This window comes from Miniopterus schreibersii (genome assembly GCF_964146895.1).
Source record: "Miniopterus schreibersii genome assembly, chromosome: 9".
NCBI lineage: Eukaryota > Metazoa > Chordata > Mammalia > Chiroptera > Miniopteridae > Miniopterus > Miniopterus schreibersii.
In genome coordinates this window covers 61,133,978-61,158,371 of record NC_138118.1, presented here as the reverse complement: position 1 = coordinate 61,158,371, position 24,394 = coordinate 61,133,978, and the positions used below count along the sequence as shown (strand labels likewise).

At 38.7% G+C, this 24,394-nt stretch overlaps 1 protein-coding gene across 6 annotated transcripts in view; it reads right to left on the bottom strand.

Moving 5' to 3' along the window:
* DYNC1I1 (dynein cytoplasmic 1 intermediate chain 1) overlaps positions 1 to 24,394 on the bottom strand; it is a 297,632-nt gene that overhangs the window by 230,039 nt on the left and 43,199 nt on the right. For 4 of the 6 annotated variants that reach the window (XM_081146692.1, XM_081146691.1, XM_081146695.1 and 1 more), the window contains exons 5-6: positions 16,843 to 16,902; positions 2,403 to 2,518 (exon numbers count right to left, since the gene is read on the bottom strand). In XM_081146692.1, the coding sequence (XP_081002818.1) occupies positions 2,403 to 2,518; positions 16,843 to 16,902 (176 nt within the window). The remainder of the gene's footprint in view (positions 1 to 2,402; positions 2,519 to 16,842; positions 16,903 to 24,394) is intronic. The other 2 variants (XM_081146694.1, XM_081146693.1) reach the window with 1 other exon arrangement.

The window sequence follows — 24,394 nt, the reverse complement described above, 5'->3', positions numbered from 1 at the left end:
GAACTCCATTAGATGTAGAATTGATCAATGCTCTGAGTCATTAGTTAGAATATATTAAATTTTCCATAATCACATAATGACTTAAAAATAATCTTCATTCCTTCATACATTATGGGCTATCACAAGCTAAACTGGATCTTATATACACCACAGCTTTAGAGATTATCCATTCAAGAACCTCATTTTGTCATAAATTCATTAGTTTCTTATTTCCTGCTTCTAAATGGCCGCAGTTGTCATGAAAACAGTGCCATGGCTCCAGCCCCCAAATTGGAAGCCAACCCAAACCTGCCACGTGGTAGCTCCTTGCTGCCCACTGCCCACTGCTGCCCCTGGTTCTCCCTCTGCCACCTCTCTTCACAGAGCAGGTGAAAGGCAAGCACTGGGGACCTTCATCAGCCAGGTGGCTGGGCAACTCCAGGCAGCCAAAGGTCAAGGAATCACCTGTGGTGAGAGGACAGTTTGCTGAACCCAGATCTGAAGTTCTTCCTGACTTAACCCATCAGGCATTAGCTACTACAGCAGCTAGTTTTGAGCTCAAGTCTGTATTATGGAATCTGAACTACTGATACAGCCATCACCACAAAACGCTCTATGAGCCTTGTTAACAAAACAGAAGGGCCTTCTGCCAATAGCCGAGAAAGAAATTCCTCCTCTCCTGCAGCTTGGACCGCAGCGTAATGAGGGCTCCCCAGCTCTCCCCAGTCGTAAAATGCATTACACTGGCTTTTCCTTTTGATGTGTCCAGTTTAAAAGTTTAGAGTTGATGCCTGTTCATCCGTAATTTATCTTCCTTTGTAAATATTTCTGTACCTTTTCCAATATCTGAAGTTTACACATTTAAAAAAAAAAAAAAAAAAGGAATTCACTCCTTCTCCTATTTCAGTTGTATAACTTTATGCTATGAGTCAAATTTGGGGCTAAATAAACATTCCTCAGGCTACAGTCTGCAAATACCTCTGGCGGCAAATTAACTCCAACAAATGTTTGGGTTGGGTGGCAAGGTTGTTTTTTAACAATCTTCCTGATCTGCCTGAAGGCCCAAGGACAGACTAGGTGAACCCTCCAATAGGCTTTTCTAACTTTGTACTTTCTGCCACATTCATATACAGGACTCCAGTTTGTTGAAGTGGGTGGTTTAAAACATCACCACCAGAGGGAGCTACGTGTTTGCTTCTAAAATTGAATTTCACTATCAGATTTGAAAAATGGAGGCCCTGCTACCAAAAAATTGCTCCTGACAGCCAGCATTACCCAGGAAAGGTTCTCAGAAGGCCCAGAGGCAACCCTTTATTTCAAGGAATCAATTTCACTAATTTCACTTTGTTTTTGACGTTATGTGTTTAAAACCGAAATTGAAAAGCTCTGTAGCTTGCATAAACCAAACTGCATTGATTTATATATTTGCTGTAAACCAAGCAGGGAATGTGAACCATTTTTCATTCTCACAGTTTTTGTACAGTACTTACAACCTAACAACAGCACAACCAGAATTCTGACATCCTCTTCAGCACAAGAAACAACAAACAACATGAAGTAAAAAAAGAATGTGCTTAGCTACAGCAATAATGCTGCTTTTGAACAATGCAATCTTTGCTTATACGATTTTAACTACACACAGATCCCACTTCTGCTTTAGTGTAATTTTTTTACTTGCAGGGAGCATTTTGATTTATCAGCTTTAACTTCTCTTATTAGTGTATTTTTTTGATCCACTGAGATTTGAATGCAGATTTTCCATTTGGTATTTTCTGGTATGTATGGAGGAAGCGTGAGTTCAATTCCCAAGCACCTCTACTGAGCTTGCATTGAAACGCTTTCTAAATTATGGTAAAAATAAATAAATAAATAACAAAAAAACCTCTAGTGTGTTGTCATCTGAAATGGCAAAGCCAATCGGGGGTCAGCAAAGTTTTTCTTCTAAAATGCCAGGGTACAGTAGAGATTTTGGGCAGTGTGAGCCATAAATTCTGTATCACAACTACTCAACCTTACCACTGTAGCCAGAAAGCAACCATATCAGCATGAACAACTGGGTGTGGCTGTTTTCAAACACTACTTTGAGCAACAGGTGGTGGGCAAATGAGGATTCTTAATGTGCACACTCTTCTTATTGACAAAATTCAGAAGTTTCTATTATATCACCCTTTGATGATGCCCTTTGCCTCCCACACAGTTTTGACAAAGTGTGAGCTCATTAAGTTATCCACGTTAAAGTCCCTTGGAGGAGCACCAATGGGTTCCCTCTCCAGAAACAAAGGAGATTTAAGCCTTCAGCGTGTCATCATATTTGTGTCTTGTGAAGATCTCTTATGGTAAAATATAAAATCAACAAGAAGGATGTGATTCCCCGGCAATTTCTCCAAAGATAACATGGAAAGTAAACAAAAGGCACAGTTCACCTTCGGACTGATGTGTAGCCAGAGGAGTCTGGGTCTCCTTGGAGTAGGACACTACTTCCCTGGGCAGGAAATCCACTTGGGTAACCTTCGACACTCCCAGTTTGTGTAGTCTTCGTCTGTAAGTAACAAATGACACATGCTTAGAGAGGCAAAGCATTCCTTGCAGGAGAGCTATCAGTAATAAAACAAAGCACTACAACAAACTCCAAATACCCTCAGCTTCCAGTATAAGTATCAGGGTGAGCAAGTAGAACTGACCCTGGGCTGGAAGTCAGGACATTTGGGTTCCTGGCCCACTTTGGCTCTATTTGCTGGGTTATGTCAGATGGGTCCCTCATGCTGACCCTCAGTTTTTCTATCTACAAAACAAGGTCTTGGTACAGCTCAGATAAGACCCCTTCCATTCTGAGCATCTCTGATTTTGATTGATTTAAATTCATACAGGGAATTTTCATTTGTAATATAAAATTCTAGTGTTTTAGGTGAAATGGACAAAAGAAAAGTATGTGAAGAAATGAGAGATGATTCCTTAGTGGAGTAACATGTCTTCTGTAACAGCAATGAGAAGATATTCCAAGGGGGAGTATAACATCTCCCATTTCTCCAGAAAAGTAGCTGACACAGATCAGCCTGTGAATTTGTTTAAAGACACATTGACACAGAGAGTGAAGAGGGCCCTGGGCACATTGATAAAGTTTTAGCTTGGAATTCCCAAATGAATTGTGACCATGTGAAATATCATTTCTGAATATTTATGTAGCACTTCAAGTGTTTTCAGATGTCTTTCACCTCTGTGAGGCATATGGGCAAGTGTTATCATCATCTCCAGCTTATAGATGAGGAAAGTGAGAAATACTGTTGGCCTGAGTCCTGGGCCAGTGCTTTTTCCACTAAGCCAAACTCCTACTTAAAGTTCTTCAAGGTGATCTCTGAGTTACTGCAAAAACCTGAAGTGCCTCCTGAACCACCCAGGAAACATCCAATAATGAAGGCCCAGTCTGGTGGCCAAGCACATAAAGACTAGCCCCACCACTTATCAGCTGTGTATGTGATCTTGAACAAGTTATCTAACTTCTCTGTGCCTCAGTTTTCTCATCAGTAAAATGGAGATATTACTAGCACTTACTGTCAGGACTATTTTGGGTAATGTATATGAACCATATACATATAATGTAGAGATTATGTATACATATATAATTTATAGACATACATAGCTTATGGCAGCTTCTACAATATTTTTGTATATACATTTAGCATTAATTATTGAACATATCTGATTATATTTCTTTAAAGTTTACAGGTATACAGTATGTGTGTGAAAGAGTGAGGGGAAAAGAGACAAAGATGAGACAATAATTTAGCTAAAATCCCACATTCTCTAGCTCTATAAGACTAGTGAAGGCACATTCTATTCACATTATTGTTTTTAATTATTACTAACAGATGGCACAGACTTATTGTATTTATTTTTCAGTAGCAGTCATAATAAAATGAAAGAACATGCATAGTACAGCCAGGAATTTCTATGCACAATTTCCCAAGCGTTCTTGGAAAACAAAAATTTCTTCTTTTCTATGAGTTACTAAAACAACTGAGATAAGATCTAAGATGCACACAAAGCAGACACAAACCACGGCTGGTTTGGAGAACAAGCCCAGCTGGCTGTCTCTGCAGTCCCAATGAGCATGACTGTAACCCAAGCTCCACGCAGACCAGGGCTACATGGGCCTCATTCACCCAGAAGTCTGGACCACAGAGAGTAAAGGAGGGTCAGGCTGGCTCTCCAGCCTTCCATGTAGCCTCCTCACAAAGAATTAGGGGAAAACACACAAAATGTACTAAAAACAAAAATACCCAAGAAGGTAAAAGGTTCAAAGTTTCAAAGTAAGAAATTCAGGTATTATTTTAAAGCCTTCTTGGGTCAGAGATGATCTAAAAAATCATCCGAGGGATGCCAGAGATGCTGGGCAACAGAACCATGATCCCTCAGAAGCTGACTTGCATGGTCCTAAAATGACATGAGGCCCACATTTCCCCAGGGCTAAGATTGGACTCCCCACTAAAAGTTCTGGAAGCTTTCTCTCCACCTTGTTTTATCAACTTGGCTGAGCAAGCTGGCTGAGCAAAGCCATACTTCACCAAAGTTGAAATGTTTCTTAGTAAAGAATAAAAATGGAAGCTATTTGAAGTTTGAGGTTACTGGCCAGTGCTCAAGGTTTAAAGATTTCCAGTCCATGACTAGCATAGTCCAATCAACTTAGGCCTGTGCATATGTCCTTGGTTGGATATTATGAATCACAAGAATACTACTCCCTTGCATGAATCACTGTCCCCATTCCCCTTGCTGTTTCTGGATCACTTGTGATGTCTTTATCTATCCACCCACAATAAGTTTGCATAGCTTTGCCAGATACTTAAAAAGTTTCACTTTCCAAGGAAGATAAAGTACAAAGTGTGATTTAAGCATAGCCTATGATATCTACCAAAATTGAAGAAAGTTAGAGTTATGCAGACTTACTCTCAAATAAAAAGATTCTGTCCTTAACAGCATGAGAAACATTGAAATTCTAATAAGACACTATGTGGTTCTTCTCTCATTTCAAAGATTAAGAAGGTTCAAAGTGGAGTAGCCCTGCTTTGTCCCTATTTTATTTTTAAAGATCTCTATTCCTTTCAAAGCCATGAACAACAGAACTTCAGCTTCTGAAGTCACTGCACCTGTGACTTGAAAATATGAAGAGTCACTGTTCAGTGCCTGCATGTGCAGTGCTAAAGAAAACCCATTAGATTTCAAAGAGACTATGATCTCGTTGTCTTTAAGAATAAAGCTAAAGAATTTAAATAGGAAAATAATTTTAACATGACAAGGATATGGGTGATGGGAGTGTTGTTTATAAATAGCAAGTAAAAGCAGATCTCTTGGATCAGACACAAGATCAAGGCTGTCTTAATTTTTTTATTATTTTATTTAAATAAAATATATACTATAAAATTCCCCGTTAAAGTATACAATTTAGTGTTTTTTAGTATATTCACAAAGTTGTGTAAACTTACCACTATCTAATAACACAAACTCTTTGTTACCTCCCAAAGAGCTCCCACTAATCTATTAGCAACCACTAATCTATTTTCTGTCTACTTTCATATATATAGAATAAAACAGTATGTGGCCTTTTGTGTCGATTCTTTCACTTAATGTTTTAAAGTTCACCATGTTACAGCATGAAGCAGAATGGCATTCCTTTCTATGGATGAATAATAATTCCATGGTATGGATATACCTCATTACTGTTAATACATTCATCAGCTGGTGGACATTTGGGTTGTTTCTACTTTTGTCTATTATGAATAATGCTGTCATGAACATTTATGTACAAACTTCTGTGTGGACATATTGTTTCAATTTTCTTGGAACTTATATGTAAATAGGAGTGGCACTGCTAGGTTTTATGGTAATTCTATGCCTAACTTTTTGAGGAAATGCCAAACTGTTTTCCAAAGGGGTTGTACCATCTTTCATTCTCACTAGCAGTTCAAATTTCTCCACATCCTTGTCAACCCTTATTAATATCTGTTTTTTATATTTTGCCCATCCTAGTGAGTGTGAAGTGTGATTCACTGTGATTTTGATTTGCATTTCCCTGCCAGTAATGATGTCAAACATCTTTTCACTTGCTTATTGGCCATTTGTGTACCTTCTTTGGAGAAATGCCTATTAACATTCTTTGCCCATTTAAAAATTGGGTTGTTAGTCTTTTGTATTGCTGAGTTGTAAGAGATTTTCATGTATTTTGGATACTACACCCTTATTAGATATATGATTTGCAAATATTTTCTCCCATTCTGTGGGTTGCCTTTTCACTTTCTTGATGGTGTCTTTTGAAGTACTAAAGTTTTACATTTTAATGAAGTCAATTTATCTATGTTTTCATTGGCTGCTTGTACTTTTGGTGTCATATCTAAGAAACTATTGCCCAGTCTAAGATCATGAATTTATACCTATGTTTTCTCCAAATAATTTTATAGTTTTACCTGTAACACTTAGATCTTTGGTTTACTTTTGAGTTAATTTTGCATATGGTGTGAAGCAGGCGTCCAATTTCATTCTCTTGCATGTAGCTATTCAGTTGCCCCATGCTTAACTTTTCTTAATATTCAGTGGCAAGATTGAGCAGAACTGAGAAAGGCTTTTGTCATGGTTATTGATCCTCATTGAAACCCACTAGCCCCAGCCAGTAGCCAAATCTTACTGGGGGTGGATAGATTCAAGAGGGACCTCATCACCTGAAAGCTTCCCAAGGCTCACAAAAGCTTTCAGAGAATCTGAGCATGTATTCCCCACTGGCATAAACATCATCAAATTTTTTGTGAATCAGATAACAGTGCAACTCATATTCTGACGCTCTAATTTCAGACCACAGCCAATTATATACAGCAAACTTGATGTTTCTGCATTTCATATTGAAGGTAAGTGGATAAAACTGTGTAAGTTATGCTGTACTATCTCTATTGGACACATAAAGAATCCTAATATTCTTCAGGCAGCTAAAGCTCTAAGCGAGATGGCTGCCACAAACACTTCACAGATACCATCAGCTCATCCTCAAAGATACACTTACATCAGAGTGGATGCTTCATTTTCTGAGCAATACCAATATTGTAAGGTAAAGCTTCAAGACAGGCTGAGTCTGGCGTTAGAATGGTTTTGGGTTTTTTTTAATGTCACTGTGCAGGTGCCTTTGTGAAGACACAGCAAAGCCAGTATAAAAATATACCTCAAGCATTTAAGAAACTCTTCAAATACCAGAAATTGTAAATCACGAAAAACTCTCAATAATGGTCTTTGACTAGCAGTCTCAGTGTGTCCAACGACTGGAAATCATAATGTTGAGGATATGTTGGTTAGACCTGGTGGCAGGAGAGGAGTGTGGGTAAATAAGGGGCAGATTCAGAACTTGGGTCAGAAGCCAAGAAATCAAAAAGGGTCATTGTAATTAGGAGCAGCCTCTGGAGCAGGGAAGGAACCTGGAAGTCAAGCAGATAAAACCAGGAACAGATGTTCTCAGACACAAAGAGTTATTTGGCCAGATGCCAAAGTAGGTCAAAAGCAAGGAATAAAAGAATGTCTGCAGTGGGCCCAGACTCAATCTTGCTGGGTTTTATGCCCGATTATTATCTGCATGTGAGCATTTTATCTCCAAGATGCATTAATGGAGCTACCAGAGATTTTTTTTTTCCTTGTGCTGCTTACAAATTTCTGAGGTTTCTCAAAGAAGAGGTCCCCAAGTGATGATGATACCATTTTCTTCTTTGCCCAGGAATCTTATGTGGGTACCTGCCACGTCCTTGACAACTGGCAAAGGCACTAAGTCCGCCAACATCACTATCAGCAACCACAAGCAATTTTTGAAACATAGCACAACGCCAAATGCTTACAACACAGACAGAATGGGGAAATCAAACACATGCATTCAAAGGCAAACAAGAGTGAAAGGTAGCAAATAATAAGAGCCAGCATGAGAATTCACATAATAAGTGGGACAGGAGAGTCTAATGGGCAGATTCTTATGTGTTTGGGGAAACAAAGCAAGTTTCACTGAGAATGGAGGCCTGATGCGAGTGAAAGGAAAGAGGGCATTCTAGGGAGGAGGCTCAGTAATCTAAAGCCTGAATTCAGATTTTATGCCCAAGAGACCAGTTTTTCAGAATAGAAGTTTTAAATTGAGGAGCAGTGGAAGATAAATTTGGAGAGGTACATTGAGGCCAGATGACTGGAGAGCTTTAAATCTCAGGCTAAAGAACTTGGACTTTATGCTGTGTAAAATAAGGAATTACTAAATGTTACTAAGGAAGAAATTGACAGCTCCCATGAGACACCTAAAATATATTAGTATAGCAACTGTGTGAAGAGTGAAGTCTCCCCGGTTGACAAATGAGCAAGCAGAGGCTGTGTATGGGACTTTAGAAGCCGAGTGTGGAGAAAAGGCGGCATTGAGAAAGGATCTACAAGCAAGGGGCGGGTGGGTTCAGCAACTAAACAGAGAATCCAGACAAATCGTTAATTCAAAGGGGACAGCCAGAGAGACGATTACTGGGTTTGTGACCAATAGTCTATCCGATGTGGAGACTTGGTCCAGGGTGATAAGAAAGCTCTCAAAGGTGACATCACTGGGAACACAAAGGAAATCCTGTAGTTCAGGGACTCTGGAAGACAATTAAGGGTTGACCTTAGCAATGTACTTGGTATGAAGGGTAAAGGAAAAATAACCTATTGGAGATTATTTCAAGACTTCATGCTTTAAGGAAGAAAAGCGAGTGGTGTAACTGGAAGACGGGAATCCAGAGAAAGATGTGCTGTGGGGTAAAAATGAGTACTTTAGAGGATGAGTTTGCGGTAAAGAGTTTTCCAATTATATAAGATGTAAGAAAAAAGTTCAGAAAAGGAAACAAAACAGAAAATGTGGCCCTGGGAGCCACCCACCGAGTCATAAGAGATATCGCTGCATCCATAGAAAAAGAGACTATAGGGAGCTAAAGGCATGGAAACCCATGTAATATGAAAGCGGTTTGAAAAAATGATAAAAGGTTAATTCGCCTTCCAAACACCATATGCTAGTGTAATTAGGTGTCAAGGCGTGACATCTCAAGGACTGATTTCTAGAGTTGGGAACAGGACACCACACAGAGGAAAGGTGGCCTGGGGCCCCACACAGAGGAAGTGAGGCTGGCGTGGCAGCCCCTCACCACACTCGATTTACTATTTATGTTCTGAGTGGGTGTTTTCCTCCAAGGACTGAGATGCAGAGTGATGGTTGACCTTTTCTGATTACATCAAGAAGGATGAGTTTCCATTTTCCATGTTCACATTTTTAAAACTCATTTAAGGAAGTATTTATTTCGCTTCCATGATATTTACTTCTTACTGTGCAGAGACATTAGTTTGGCAGCTAAAGTATTTTTCCTGAAGTGGAGCAAATGTCAAGTCTAGCTCAGTCAACAGGCATCATCAAAGGGTTTACTTTGAATTTCATAACACAAGTAAATCCCGCAAATTTCCAGGAAGAGAGGAGTCAAAATAGTCATGGTTACAACAGAGCTTGACAACATCAGTGAAGATCCCACTTTAGAAAAAAATTAAAAGCTCAGAATTATCTGGAAGAAGGGTCAAAAGTGTGTTTTCTCCAATATCACATACATACAAACAACAATAATATAAAAATTTTATAGGAATGGCCTTTTATTGAATTGATGTTTATGGACAACCTGCCATAGAAGTTTCAACATAAAGCTGTAACATTAGAGAATTCTTTAAAGCACTGACTACCAAGGAAAAGCCTACATCGTTACCAACTGGCCATATTAATTTTTCTGAAGTGGAATAAAAAAAAAGAGTATTTTTTTAAAATCCAGTTTCTAGTGTGGGACAGAAAATATCCCATAATTGCTTTCACAAGATTCTTGAGGGCAGAAAACAAAGACTGAGAGCAGCTTCTCAAGAAATGTTTGGGGGCTGAATACATGAGTATTTTAAGAGGTGGGCAAAGTGTTTTCTCTCACTCTTGTGGCAAAATTTCAATTGGGTCTGTTAAAACCAATTTTACTGAACTTTTTAAAGAGTCTGAATTTATTCTATATTTACAGATTCTGAAAAGTGTTTTACCATTACATTTTCACACACACACACACACATACACACACACACACACACACACACACACACACACACACACACACATTACGAGATGCTGTCCCATATTTCAATTTCTGTAGAAAGGCTGATTAGGTGTTATTGAAGAGTGAAAGGCTGTCAGTTTGCTCAAGAACACAACCCACATCATTCTCAAGAAAAGACCTGGCACTGTTACACGGAAAACCTTATAAGTTCATTCAAATCAGAGATCAAAACCTAATACTACATACGAATGTTTGACAAAACTTGGAGAAGCAGCCAAAAGAAGGTTACTTCGTAAAAGGCTAATGAGGTTATTACTGTTCTGTTAGGCAAATGGAAATAATTTAAAACATGAAAAGACCTCTAGAACGACCTAGCCAGATTTTCTCAAATACTTATCACCATCTTGAAGAACGTGTGTTTTCCTGGTACCTTTACAGAGCTGGTTGACCTTCTATTATTGACAGGGATGTCTCTATTTCACCGCAGTGGTTGGGATGGTGCCTGGCGGATTCAGGAGTAATGCTCACCCTCTCTTTTGGCCAAGAATGAAGAGAAGATTGAGAGAAAGAAGTCGCCACCTTCTGACAACATCTCCCCAGGACTGAAGGAATCTCTAAGTTCCTCCTTCAGAGCAGGAGCAACCAAATCCTTGCTTGCAGCCTTAGTTTTTCCTTACTCTCTTTACTTTCAAATATTTCAAAACCCTACCAAGAGTCTAATATACTAAGACACAGAGGAAATATAATTGTGAGCCTTCAGTGAAATCAGAAGCCACTAATTATTTCTACGGGTTTAAGAATTTGAAGTGAGGGGCCACACAATACCCTAATTTCTCAGTGATATCTACTCATTGAGAATCTTTGCCTCCCTCCCAGGCCTTCTCCTTATGCTGACTCAGCACACTGCCTAAAGGCTGGCAATGTCATGATGGAATTTGCACTTATGTTCCCTTCATATGACAACAAAAAACATTTAAAATATATCCCTCCTTCAGACTTGCTCATTGCAACCCCAAATTTCAATGACATTTATTCACTTCGCAGCCTACACAGACTTTTTCTATCCTGTGATCTTTCATCTCATTATTTTATTTTTTACTTTTACCATCTTCAACTGGTGTAACTTATTATAATAGCCTAAGAAAGCAAAGTGTTTCTGGTACTTTCATAAGTAGTTGCTTCGTTTAAAAAAAAAATTGCTGGGTTGCATTTATTTTCTCATTTTATTTGCAAATTTTTTGAAGGTACTTTTTTTCTGAACGCCATACTATCTCCCTGATTTCTCTATGTCACCATTTGCTTTGCTTATCACGTAGTTATGATACAAACCAGACACATTTGTGCTTCTGGTCAAGATAGACTAATAAGAGATTTACCCACTGCCTGAAACAACTAAAAAGAAAGGACAGCAATTTGAATGAAACAACAGTTTATAAGACAGTAGAGGTCAGGCAGAGAAAGACAGTAATACATGAGAAGAGAAACAAGAGATGAGCCCAAAAATTTCTCTAGTCTACTGCATTGAGAGAGTTTCCAGCCCATGGTGCAAGAAGGAAGCCCAGGTGAAATCCATCAGATTCCCTAAGTTGAGGAGACAGAGCTGAGAGTCCATAGAGACCAAGGCACCTAAAATTCACAGGACAAAATAACAGAGAGAAGAAAACTACACAAAAAGAAAACTCAGAAGATCTTCAGAGATTTTCTCCTGAGGATTCAGCTTAGCACTGATCAACGCATATAAATGAGGAAATATACCTGAGGCCAAGAGAAGAATTACCTGAAGGAATTCGAGGTAACAGTTCTGGGCACTTACACAGAAATAAGAATGGTGCCTATTATCACTAGACAGTTTGGAAAACTTCAAGATTTATGGAGCATTGTGTAGAATACACAAAAGGGTCTTGTCTCAGTAGTAGGAATTAATTAGCCCTAGACTATGCACTGTTCCAGTCTCAAGTAATAAATCTTAAAAGCAAGACTTGAAAGGATCTGTTTCCAAGTGAAAGAACTATCTCACAACAAATATTAAGAAGGTTTATAGGAATTCAAATGTATCCAGCACCTAAAAAAGTAATATTCACAATGTCTGACATCAATCAAGTGTTAGTAGACATGCAAAGTAGCAGGAAAACATGACTGTATTAAAGAAGTAAGTCAATCAATTGAAACTGAGCCAAAACTAATGCATATGATGTGCCAGCAAGCAAGGATATTAAAAGTTATTAAACAGGCCCTGGCCAGTGTGGTTTAGTGGTTTGGAGTGTAGTCCTATGCAACAAAAGGTTGCAGGTTCAATTCCCGGTCAGGGTGCATGCAAGGCAATTGATAGATGTTTCTCTCTCTCTCTTTTTCTCTCTCCCTGCTCTCTCTCCCTCTCTCTAAAATCCATAGAAATATCATCAGGTGAGGAATTTTTTTTTAAAGTTATTAAAACAGTATTCCTGTGTTCCCAAAATTAAGTAGAATATGGAAGATAAAAGGATCCTAACTAAACTTCTACAGATGAAAATTAAAATGGATAAAATTAAAAATGTACACACTGGCCAGGTGACTCAGTTGGCTGGAGCATCATCCTGTACATCAAAGGATTGTAGGTTCAGTTCCTGGTCAGGGCACATACCTAGGCTGCAGGTTTGAACTCTGGTCGGTGCATGTACAGGAGGCAACTGTTTCTCTCTCACATTGATGTTTTTCTTTCTCTCTCTCTACATATCCTTGGGTAGGGATTAAAAAATTAATGAAATATTAGGCTTCATGAAATTAAATACTACTACAAAACAAAAGGTTAGTGAATACAAAACATATCAATAGAAACTATCCAAAATAAAACACAGATAGAAAAGAAAAATAAATAAATGAAGCAACTTGCCTAATATGCATGTGATTTTAATCCCCAGAGAAGAAGAGGATACAGGAAAAAGATATTTGAAAAATTAATGGTCAAAATTTTCCAAATTTGTTAGCACAGGAAGCATGAAGAAGACTACACCAAGCACATGATAATTAAATTGCTCAAAATCAGTGAAAAAGAGAACACTGTAAAGGTAGCCAAAAATAGAAATAAATTAAAAAGATGTTACATATAGAGGAACAAAGACAAGAATGACAGCAGATTTATGGTCATAAACAATGCAAGTGAGAAGACAATGAAGCAACATTTTTAATGTTGAAATAATGAAAGAAAAAGATTTCTGCCTGGTGGTTTTCCTTCTGTGTTTCTTATAATGAAGATCTTTTTGTGTCTTAAAAGTTTTTATTATACCTTTGCTTTTGAAAATGTTAAAGGACCAATTATATGCTGCCTACAAGAAAAGCACTTTAAGTATAAAATAACAAATAGGTTAAAAAGTATAAGGATGGAAAAAGATATATTGTGCTAAACACCAGCCGAAAGAACGGTGGAGTGGCTATGTTCATATCAGACACAGGAGATTTAAGAGCAAAATATAGTTCCAGGGATAAAGAAGATCATTTCATAATGATAAAGGAATCAAGTCATCAAGAGACACATAAGAATCCTAAACATTTATTCATCTAATAACAAAATTTAAAAATTAATGAAGCAAAAACTGATAGAATTGCAAATAGCAGAACCAAAATTATAGTTTAAAACTTCAACACGTCTCTCCCAATCATTGATAAAATCAGAAGAAAGTCAGTACAGAATATTGAATATTTGAACACAATCAACCACCTTAACCTAATTGACATTTATAGAACATTTCACCCAATAACAGCAAAATATGTATCTTTTCAAGGGCACATAGGACATTCACTAAGACAGATCATACTATGGACCATAAAATATGTCTCAATAAATGTAGTAGGATACAAATAATACAAAGTATGTTCTCTAACCACAATAGCATTAAATTAGAAATCAATAACAAAAAGATCTCTGGAAAATCCCCAAATATTTGGAAACCAGCACACTTCCAAATAACTTATAAGTTAAAGGTAAAATAAAAAAGGGAAGTTAGAAAGTATTTTGACTTGAATGAAAAGGACCAAGAAAATCAAAATTTTCAACTACTAAGCCACTAAGCAGTACTTAGGGGGAATTTTACAATACTACACACATATATTAGAAATGAAGAAAGGTCTCAAGTTATTGACCCCTGCTTCCACTTCATGAAACTAGAAAAAAGCAAATTAAACACAAAGTAAGCAGAAGAAAAGAACTAAAGATTCTGGAGATATTTAAAAGATGCTAAGGGATTACAAACACAATTTTAGGCCAATAAATTTGCAAATAGAGAAATGGGCGTATTACTTGAAAAACACAAACTACCAAAGCTCACTCAGAAAAATATAGATACCTGCAATAGCTCCATTACTGTTACAGTTATTGGATTTGTATTTTTAAATCTTCCTTACAATAAAATTCGAAATCTAAATGGTTTCACAGATAAATTGTACCCTACCAAATATTGAAGGAATCATTGAACATTGAAATTATGTCAACAAAACCAAAGTTCATAAAAGAACAAATTCGTAAATTGGAATTTGTCAAAATTAAAAAGTGTCTTAAAGGCTGTTGAAAGAATAAAAAAGATAAGTCGCAGACTGGGAGAAAATATTTACAAGTTATATATCAAATAAAGGATTGTATAACCAAATATATAAAGAACTCTCAAAACTCCAGTAATGAGAAGCAAACAACCAAATAAAAAAACAATAAGGGCAAAAGATTTAAGTAGACATTTCATCAGAGAAAATATTCAAATGGGACATGCACACATACATAGATATTAAACAGTAGTCACTAGGTAAATGCAAATCAAAACTATAATGAAGATACCACTACACTCTTTTAATAGTGGTTTTAAAAAATGTTTTTAAGTCCAAAATTAGGCTCTCATACACTGCTGGTGAGAATGTATAATCGTGAAGAGAGTTTGACAGTATCGTAAGTTAAATGTACATCCACTATAAAATTCAGCCATTCTAATTGGTATTATTTACACACACAAACACACATACCCTCCGAAAATAAAAGCGTATATCCATAAAAAGTTTTATTTTTTAATAGGCAAAAACTGGAAACAACCCAATCGCACATCAAAAAGTGATTGGGTAAACACACTGTGGTATATCCATACAAGGAAAGAAATGACCTATTGATACACAGCGAATCTTGAAATTATTCCAAGTGAAAGCAGTCAAAAATTATTGCATGATTTCATTTCTATGATATTTTACATATGTAAACTAATACATAGTGATCACAGGAAGCAGATCAGCTATTGAGGGGATGGGGAGAAGCAGGAGTGAGGATTATAACCGGGCATGGGCAACTTTGGGGGATGATGAATATGTTCATTATCATGATGGTGGTGATGGTTTCACGGTTGTATGTTCACATTAAAACTTACCTACTTGAGTACTTTCAATGTGCGCACTTTCTTATGTCAATTATACTTCAAAAACTATCTTTTAAACAAAATTCCAATTCCATGGCCAATTCCATGGCAGGGATTAAGAAGAGGAAATAAAATTGTCTCTAGAAAAATCGTGTTGCCTGAGGTAAATTTCATAAAATTTTGTGTGAGAGCAAGAGTGCTCTGCACATAAGAACTATCAAAGGGGGAAACTTTTCATTAAATCAGTATTTCAAATTGTAACATGGCTAAAATTATCTCCTCTCTCAAATATTCTGAATGCTCCTTCCAAACTCTTAATATCCATCACTAAACCTACTTACAACTTTTTTTGTGTGATAAGAGCTTTCAAGATCCACTCTCCTAGAGACTTTTAAATATGCAATACCGTGTTATTAACTACAAGCATGCTGCACATTGCATCCCTGTGACTTACTCACTTTATAACTGGAAATTTGTACCTTTTGACCCCTTCACCCATTTTAGTAACCCCCAACCTTTTGCCTTAGGCAATGACCAATCTATTCTCTATATCCCAGAGCTGAGCTTTTAGTTTTTGGTTTTGGGGATTTGTTTTTGTTTTTTTAGATTCCACTTATAAGTGAGATCACATGGTATTTATCTTTTTCTGTATGACTTATTTCACTTAGCATAATGTCCTCAAGGTCCATCCATGTGGTTGCAAATGGCAAGATTTCATTTTTTATGGCTAAATAATATTCGTTGTACAGATAAACCACATTTTCAATTCTGAAGCTATCTTTTAACTTGTGACAATATACTTCCACCAGAAAAAATACAATCTTTAGAATGTAGAAGACATTACTCATCATCAAGAATTTGAGATTCCTTAATATTGAGGAAGTCAACAAAGTAGCTTTTCTTTAATAGTACCCTTTCTGTGTCCAAACTCAATTCAAATTAAATGCTCATTGTAAGTGTCCAAAAAGTGAAAAGAAAAAGAAACAAACAAAACACAGCATTTTAATACTGATTTTAACAAAAATTAACCGGAGGCAACTTGTTAGTAAAGGGGGAGGATGATTAGGATAAACTCAAACGGATTTCCCATTGCAGAGCGTGTGCGCCCCTACCTGGAAACAAAGGCATGGTTGTGTGTTTGTATTTTTTCGGGGGAGAAGTGTTGTTTTGCAATAATAGGAATTAAGAAGGGGAGACCAAAAGCCATCTTTTTGTGGTATCTTCCACAAACAGAGACTTTCTCCGAAGCTTAACTTTATACGTCAAACTAACAGAAGGAAATAAACATATCAAACTGGAAGTTCAACAAAAGGGGGGGAAATAAGAGCAACAACAGCTCCAGCATTTCAACACAACCGTAGCAAAGAAATAATAAAAGGAGTAACAAAAGAGCAGACATATACCCAAGTTCTGAGTCTGACTGCAGCTGGAGCACTGAGGGGTCTGTGTCCCACTGCAGGGTCCTAATCGTGCAGCACAAAGGAAAAAGAACACAGAGAATTAACAAAAGGGGAGGGGAACAAACCGAACCAAACCATGTCATTCATCAGGGCAACGGCATCTACAACACACACACAGAACATCTCCCACTTCACCCCTCCCCTCCCACCCCCGGTGCAAGGAAGACCCTGCAAATATCAAGTGACAAGAGATAGCAAGAAGTCTTTGAACATCTGTTTGATTCTGGAAGTTACGGTTGTTTTCATGGAAGGAAGCTCAGAGCTGAATATTTAAACTACACACACACACACACCCTTTCTTGTTTTGTTTGTTTTTTTACTGAAGCCTGATTGACTTGAGCATGTAACCAGCTTCAAGTATCTCTGACACCCCAGAGCCCATCCACACCTGGGAGTATGGGGCACCCCCCATGCAGTGAACAGAGCCAAGTGCAAGTGGGGCAGAGTGGGAGCATCTGGGGAGGTCGGGCCAGAAGGAGCGCGACTGCAGGGCCTAGCGAGTAACTGGCTTCCTTGGGCCAGTTACAGCAAATATGATGCATTAGATGTTGAGGCCCATGGGTATTCTGGTGTTTTTTAATTATCTATTACGCCAAGATGATCACCAGCCACATCACTTGTCTCTAAGATGCCGGGCTTATCTTACGCCTTTTAAATACTTCACAAGCACAAAGTATGAATAGTTACCCAGGCATTCACTTCTTCAAAATAAGGAATAAACAGCTCTTCTATAAACAGAGTGCACACAAGGGCCTCTCTCGGGCAGGTCTTTTCAATTTCCTGCACGTAAGCAGTTACAGGTGAATCAGGAAGGAGGTTACTGGGCAGCAACTGGTGGACAGCAGGGACTCTGGAGTCAGGCATCTGGGATTCACATCTTGCCTCTGCGACTTACCAGCTGTGTGACATTGTGCATGCTGCTTCAGTTCTCAACCTCGATACCCTTTTGTTTACCCTAAGTGTGGCCCACAGACCAGAAGCATAAATATCCCTTGGGAGCTTGCTGGAAATACAGAGACTCAGGTCTCACCCCGGGCTCACTGACTCCTCACTAGTTTAATCCGGTCTCAGGTGATTTGTGGGCACATTCAAGTTTGAGGCGTCCTGCCCAGTTTCCTTGTCTGCTAAGATTTACCATGGTTTGTGAGACAATGTAGGACCTGGCGTGCAGCTCTCTTCAAAACTTATCTCTAACCGCTGTCCCCCTCCCTCACGGTGTCCTCCTGGTGTCCCGTGTCCTCCTTGATGTTCTTCCCTCAAAGAGCTGAGTGGCTCGTGCCTTAGCTTCATCCATGTCTTGGCTCAAATGTCACCTGCTCAGAGGGGTTTTCTTCTTTCACCACCCTTTCTCAAGTAGCACTTCTTGTCACACTTACCCCTTGCCTCGTCCTGCTTTCTTTTTCAGAGCACTTATATTTACCTATGATTTTATTATAAACCAGTTTACTGTTTGTTGTTTGATCTGGCCTTAGCCTCATAATGGCAGGGGTGGCTATATCCCTAGATTACAGGGATATGCCTAGAACTGTGTCTGGTGTCTGCTTATAGAATACAGCATTAGTTGAACGGATGGATGGATGGATGGATGGATGGATGGATGGATGGATGATCTCTCTCTGGTCTTCTATAGGGATGACATACAATTATATCTATAAAGCACAAAGTAACTATATGATAAACAGTAGCTGCTCTTACTCTACCACATCCCCTATATCTACTACCAAATGTTTCTGAGTCAGTGCCCTATCTACCTGACAGATCCAGGGGATGCAGATGCTGCCAGTCTGTGGACCTCACCTGAGTAGCAAAGTCTGGACTTTAAAAGGTGGCTCTCAAACTTTGACATGAATTAAAATGACCTGGAGGGCTTATGAAAAATACAGACTGCTGATCTCCAACCCCAGAAATTCTGAATCCATAGATCTGGGGTGGGGCCTGAGAATTTGTATTTTAACAAGTTGCCAGGAAATGCTTATGGCTAACACTGACACCACCTTTGGAAAATGACTGGGCTGGACTACTCCGTTCATTAGTCAGCAGAAAGCAAGCACCACCAATCCTCAAATATGTCAGCATCTAAACCTGTGATTAACTCATGCCTGGCCTAAGGCCCTGGCCACCTTCAGACCAATTAAATCAGAGAAGCGTGGAGTGGGACCCAAGCATCTATATTTCTGAAAACTCTCCAGGTGACTCCAATGCGCAGCCAGGGGTGAGAACCAATGCTCTGGATGCGTTCCTGCTCAAGGAAAGCAGCCCTTCCTGGTTCTGGATGTTGATTCCTTCCCCTTGTTTCAAACGGTAGAAGTAATGGAATCATTACAGTGATTCATGTTTGCTGTTCACGTATCTCTGGGGATCAAACCTTTTATCTTTAAGGGCATTTCTCTGGCTCTAGACAGAACAGCCTCTGGCTCTGGCTGACTGTAAGAAGCATTTCCTCATAAGGGATGGGATTGGCTACTTTGCCCTCAATTTGCCTTGAGGTTTCTGAAGGAATGACCTTTATTGACCTTTTTCACTTCTCCTAGGCAGGTGAGGAATGCAGCAGCCCCCAGGTGGTTAGGCTGCTCTGTTACTTATCTGACAGCTAACCTGAGCTCACTGTACCTGTCAGAGGTACAAATGATGATTCCATCAGAATCACTCCCCTAAGAAGTCCACAGATTAGCAGTCTGGAGTTTGCATTTACTCAGCCAGAACAACAAAGGGGGTCTATGTAACTAACTCACCACACTCCTGCCCTCCAGTCACACATTTATTATTATTCAGTAAAAGAAATCAGTTACTGTCGGTAACGAGCAGTGGGTAAGTAGTCAAGCCAAGAACACTATCCAATGTGCCAGTTTTCTTTTCATTGTTATTGCCTGTGGGGTGGTCAGACTTGCACAAAATGCACTTTATCTTTGAAAGGATCTTAAAGCCAATGCATTGAATAGGCAAAGGTCATTTGTGTTTCCAAGGGTAGAGTAGGAAGGTGGATTCAACATTCCCTGAATTCCTTCTGTGCAAGCTTGCAGAAAACCTTCCCTGTAGAAGGCAGTACCTTGGAGAGGGCCAGGCCTAGGCCCAGGGGTGGGAAGTTTGTGCTCTGGGCACTGCTGAACCCTGTGTCATCGGGAAAGCCTTCTGTCCTCAGCAAAATGAGGATGCAGGCTGGCTTGCAGGACTGCTAAGGTCCTTTCTGCCTGATTTTTAAAAAAACATCAGATGATTATTAAACTGCCTTTCAGTTTTCTTTTCTCCAATTGCTATACTTTTATTTAACCAACTGACATACGTCTTACTTTCCAACCATCTTATCATCAAGTTACTGTATCATTGAAAATAAAATGATGGCTTCCCCACAGCTTCTTGGACAGTTTGAAATCTTACCAGGTAGTGTATGTTTAAAATGAAAGAAGTAGTGAAATTTTAAGTAAATATGTGTAAACATAATATACTATCACAAAATACTTTCACATAGAAATCACTTTGTTTATACTATAGTAATTAGTTGTAGTTTTTAGTCATTTCTGAAATGGACCAATCAATGCATGTAGGGAGAGAATATTTTTTACAAAAAACATTCATTTACTCAAAAAATATCTTTTAAAAGGACTAATATGTAAACTATTATGATACAGTTGTAAAGAATTCTTAAGGCATCTGCCACTCTTACAGAGAGATCAAACATACACAGATATTTTAGTACGACAAGGCAGAAAGTGAAACATACCATGTAAGTGGCCCCACAGGTGAGCTATGGGACATGGGACTTGCACCTAAGAATCTTACATTTTAGTAAAAGAATGAGACATGAATATTTATACCTAGTGATATACTGATAACATATACAAGGAAGAAATTCTCATCACTTGCTTAGGGCCTGGCATGAATTTAAAACTTCAATCAAAATTAGCTGAAAAAATAAATACATGCCATAAGAAAGATTAATAATGGCAGTTTTAATATTTCCTTTCAATGATTATTTATTCTGTGCCAGCCAGCCAGGCGTTGGATTGAACTTTCATTACCCTTCGGAGGGCAGAGCCAAGATTACATTCAACTTGGTTTTTAAAGGATGGGATAGGATCTGGATGTAAACTCATTTTCATCAGTGCCTAGTTTATTGGATTTAGGTGGCTAAGTTAGTCTACTAGGTCTAATAAGACTCTGTTATACTTTAGATGCCAATTTACCAATTTATCGTGAGCACAATGACTGCCAACACAGCAATTATACAAGCCTGACAGTCTTCTCTCCTTGAAGGCCAGCTTCTGGGGAAGCCAGATGAGCAGCAGCATCTTTGGAATCAGAATCAGAACAAGTAAAGCTGAATGTTTTACTACTACAGCTTCTTCCTGCCCTACACCCCTCCCCCGCCATGTCCACATCTTTCAGCAAAGCCAGGCACACCCGCTCACTGCCGCCAGTCTCCAATTTCCCTAATTCCTGGAATGAGCAACCGAACCCTTTCTGATTGATAAAATCGTTCCTTAACTATGTCAGTTAGATTTTGTCCAGTGTTCCTGTCTGGGAAACTATCCTGGTCTTATCTGTTGTTGTTAAGAGTTGCATTTGTCTGCTCTGATCAATTTTAGGCTACTTCTTTTTAACTCTCTGAGGGTCTAAGGGGGATCTCTGATCTCTTTCATAGGGACCCTCCTGTTGGCACAGATCCTAAATAGCCCAATAATTCCTTACCTGCTCTGGATGAAGGGGCACTGTCATGGTTCTGTGGTCCCACAATTGGATTGCATATGCCAATTAAGGTCACATTTCCCAACTTTATTTCAAAATGCTAGGTACAGAAGTTTTCCACACCATGGAAAATATTCATTCACTTATTTAACCCTAAACATGCTAGACAATGTAGCTTCTGGAGTCTCCTCTAAAAAGGCCTACCATATAACAGTTAGTTTACAATTTGGGATACAATTTGATAATACTTTTTTAAAGAATAGACAAAACATTCTGGCCACTTTGCTGTGCATCTGAAACTAGTATGAAATGGTGTTAATGTAAAATGTAGTTGAAAAATAAAAAAATAATAAATTATTAAAAATATGTAAAACAATTTCAGAAAAAAATAGACAAAACATCAAAATTCTTCAAATTAGCAGCAACCTACTAAGAGACTAACAGAACTTTATGTTTTAAACCTTCTACCCATTCATCACTATCTAACTTATAAAATTCTCCCTTCATTGGTCTAGTTTTACCTGCACAATTTCAGTTTTAGACAGAGTGAAGTAAAATTTCAAAAAGCAAAAACTGTTGAAAGTATAACAGGAGTAAAAGACATGATATCTGGGTTGCATGTACCTTACTCTCTGATGAGTGGTTAACTGTTCAGTTCTCAACAACAGCTAAGGTGGTAGTTTCCATTCTCTTTCCACCTTTATTAGAACTCAGAGTAGAAAGCCTTAAGATTCTCCCCTAAAGAGTGTCCTTTGCTCTCACCTTTTGAGGGTTTTGGTTATAAAGTGATATCAGATAAATATTTGCAAAGCAGTACTCTGTCATTTTGCTAATGCTAACATGGCTAAGGATTCTTACACACTGCCGGTAGCATTTAAAATCAGTGCAGTCCTTCTGGAAAGCAAGATGCTAAAATGTAAGAAGACTACTAAACACAGAACAACTCCTGGGCTGGTTTTACTTCCAGAAACTCAATCTATGGAAATGAAACATCACAAGCAATAATAACAACAACAAAAATGATGGTGATGATGATATGATGATGACGATAACGATGACGACGACAATGATGACAACGACCTCCAAATCATCAAATCCCATGACCAATTTTGGCAGGGCCCTTCTTCTTTCCACCCCCATAAGGCAGGCATTCCCCAATCAGGGTTACTTCTCCCTCTCTTCCATCTTCTGCACAAATAACCTCAAAGTTTTCATCACCGCTGAGCTCCCAGTCCCACTTTATTACATGACTTTTGTTCATAACCATCTGCACACCAAACCCGTTTTACCTTTCCTTCTCTCATCTGTCTTTTGTTTCTTTTTCTACTCCCATAACCCCAGTTTCAGTCTTTTTTATTAGACCACTGCTTTCCCAAACTAGTCCTCAGACCTTGAAAGCATTATAAAATTGCAGTCTTCCGGAGCTCACCTCAGACCTGTGGCTTAGGTTACTGAATAAATAACCACCGGGTAAGGAGTAGGGATCTCAACTATCTCGAAAGTCGTACTTGTCCCCTGGGCTCTGGTCTCTTTATATGCTTCCTCCCTAACATGCATTCTGCATCCCACATTTCCCCACCCTTTCCTTTGTTTATGCCTTTCCTATCACCCAGAATGCCCTTTCTCCCATCTCTGCCTGTCGAAAGCACGCGATTCTTTAAGGCCCACCTCAAATGGCTTGCTCCCTAACTATACTTGTCCTCGATAGCCTCATTCAGAAATAACCTGTCTTTCTATATAAAACAGTAGAGAAATACCTGTGCCTCTTATTCCACAGTTCTCTTTGCCAATTTACGCTCCACTTGACCTCAATAGTAGCCCTGTATCAGGCCTAAAGACCAGGTCTGGAAATGTGTGCAGGAGGTAATGAGCACTGTTACAAAGCCCAGGGCCTCAGCATCGAGCCAAACTCTGTTAGTCCCATCCTGACTTCGCTCTGGGTTTCGGACTTTCTGTGAGGAAACCCTCAACTTGTACCTCAGTCCTACAACTACTGCCCGTAGATCTCCTTGAAGAAAAGTCCACCTTCAGGCGACCTGCCCAGCAACCTTGAACTTCCTTGCTTTTATATTTGTCCTCTCCCTCCACACATCCTACACCCATCCCGTCCAGTTTTTTGCAAGCTGTGCATGCGTATAAATATGTGTGCAAGCACACGTAAGTGTGCACACGTGCACGTGCACAGTTGGCAATGGACATTTACCAAGTATCTAATATTGTTAAGACTGTGTAGGTACTAACTAATCAAACTCACTTGTCCCACATGAATATGCTACAAATTAATTATAGATAATTTGGAAATAATGGTTATGACATTATTGCTCATCTTATGAGTACAAAATATTTAAGAGCTGTAATTTCCTTACATTTCCTTAGGTGGCTTCAAATGAAATCTGTCAATTTACTGGAATTAGGCTCTTTAGAAGTAAGAAGAATTCCTATTTTTATGTTCCTATCAGGTTTAACATTTGACATTGGTTGTGTGTGTTGCACACTGTAAATTCTCAATTGTTCACTGAATGAATACATGACTGAATAAATAAGTGAATGGTCTTGACTTTCCCTTTTGCAGATGTGTATGAGTGTGAGGGCAAGTTGATTCCCAAAGAAATAGTTTTTACTTTATGTAAAAATGAAAGAATAAAGCAGGGCCTGCCTGTCTGACTCCCTTAAGCCCTTCCAAGCCAATTAAAAGGAACTCAGTCTTGCACAGCATGAGGTCACCACACTGTTCCAAAAGAATTTTCAGACTTACTTCCACACTGAAGAAGGAGAGCCTATCTTAAAAATGCTGAGCATAACGCTGGTTTGT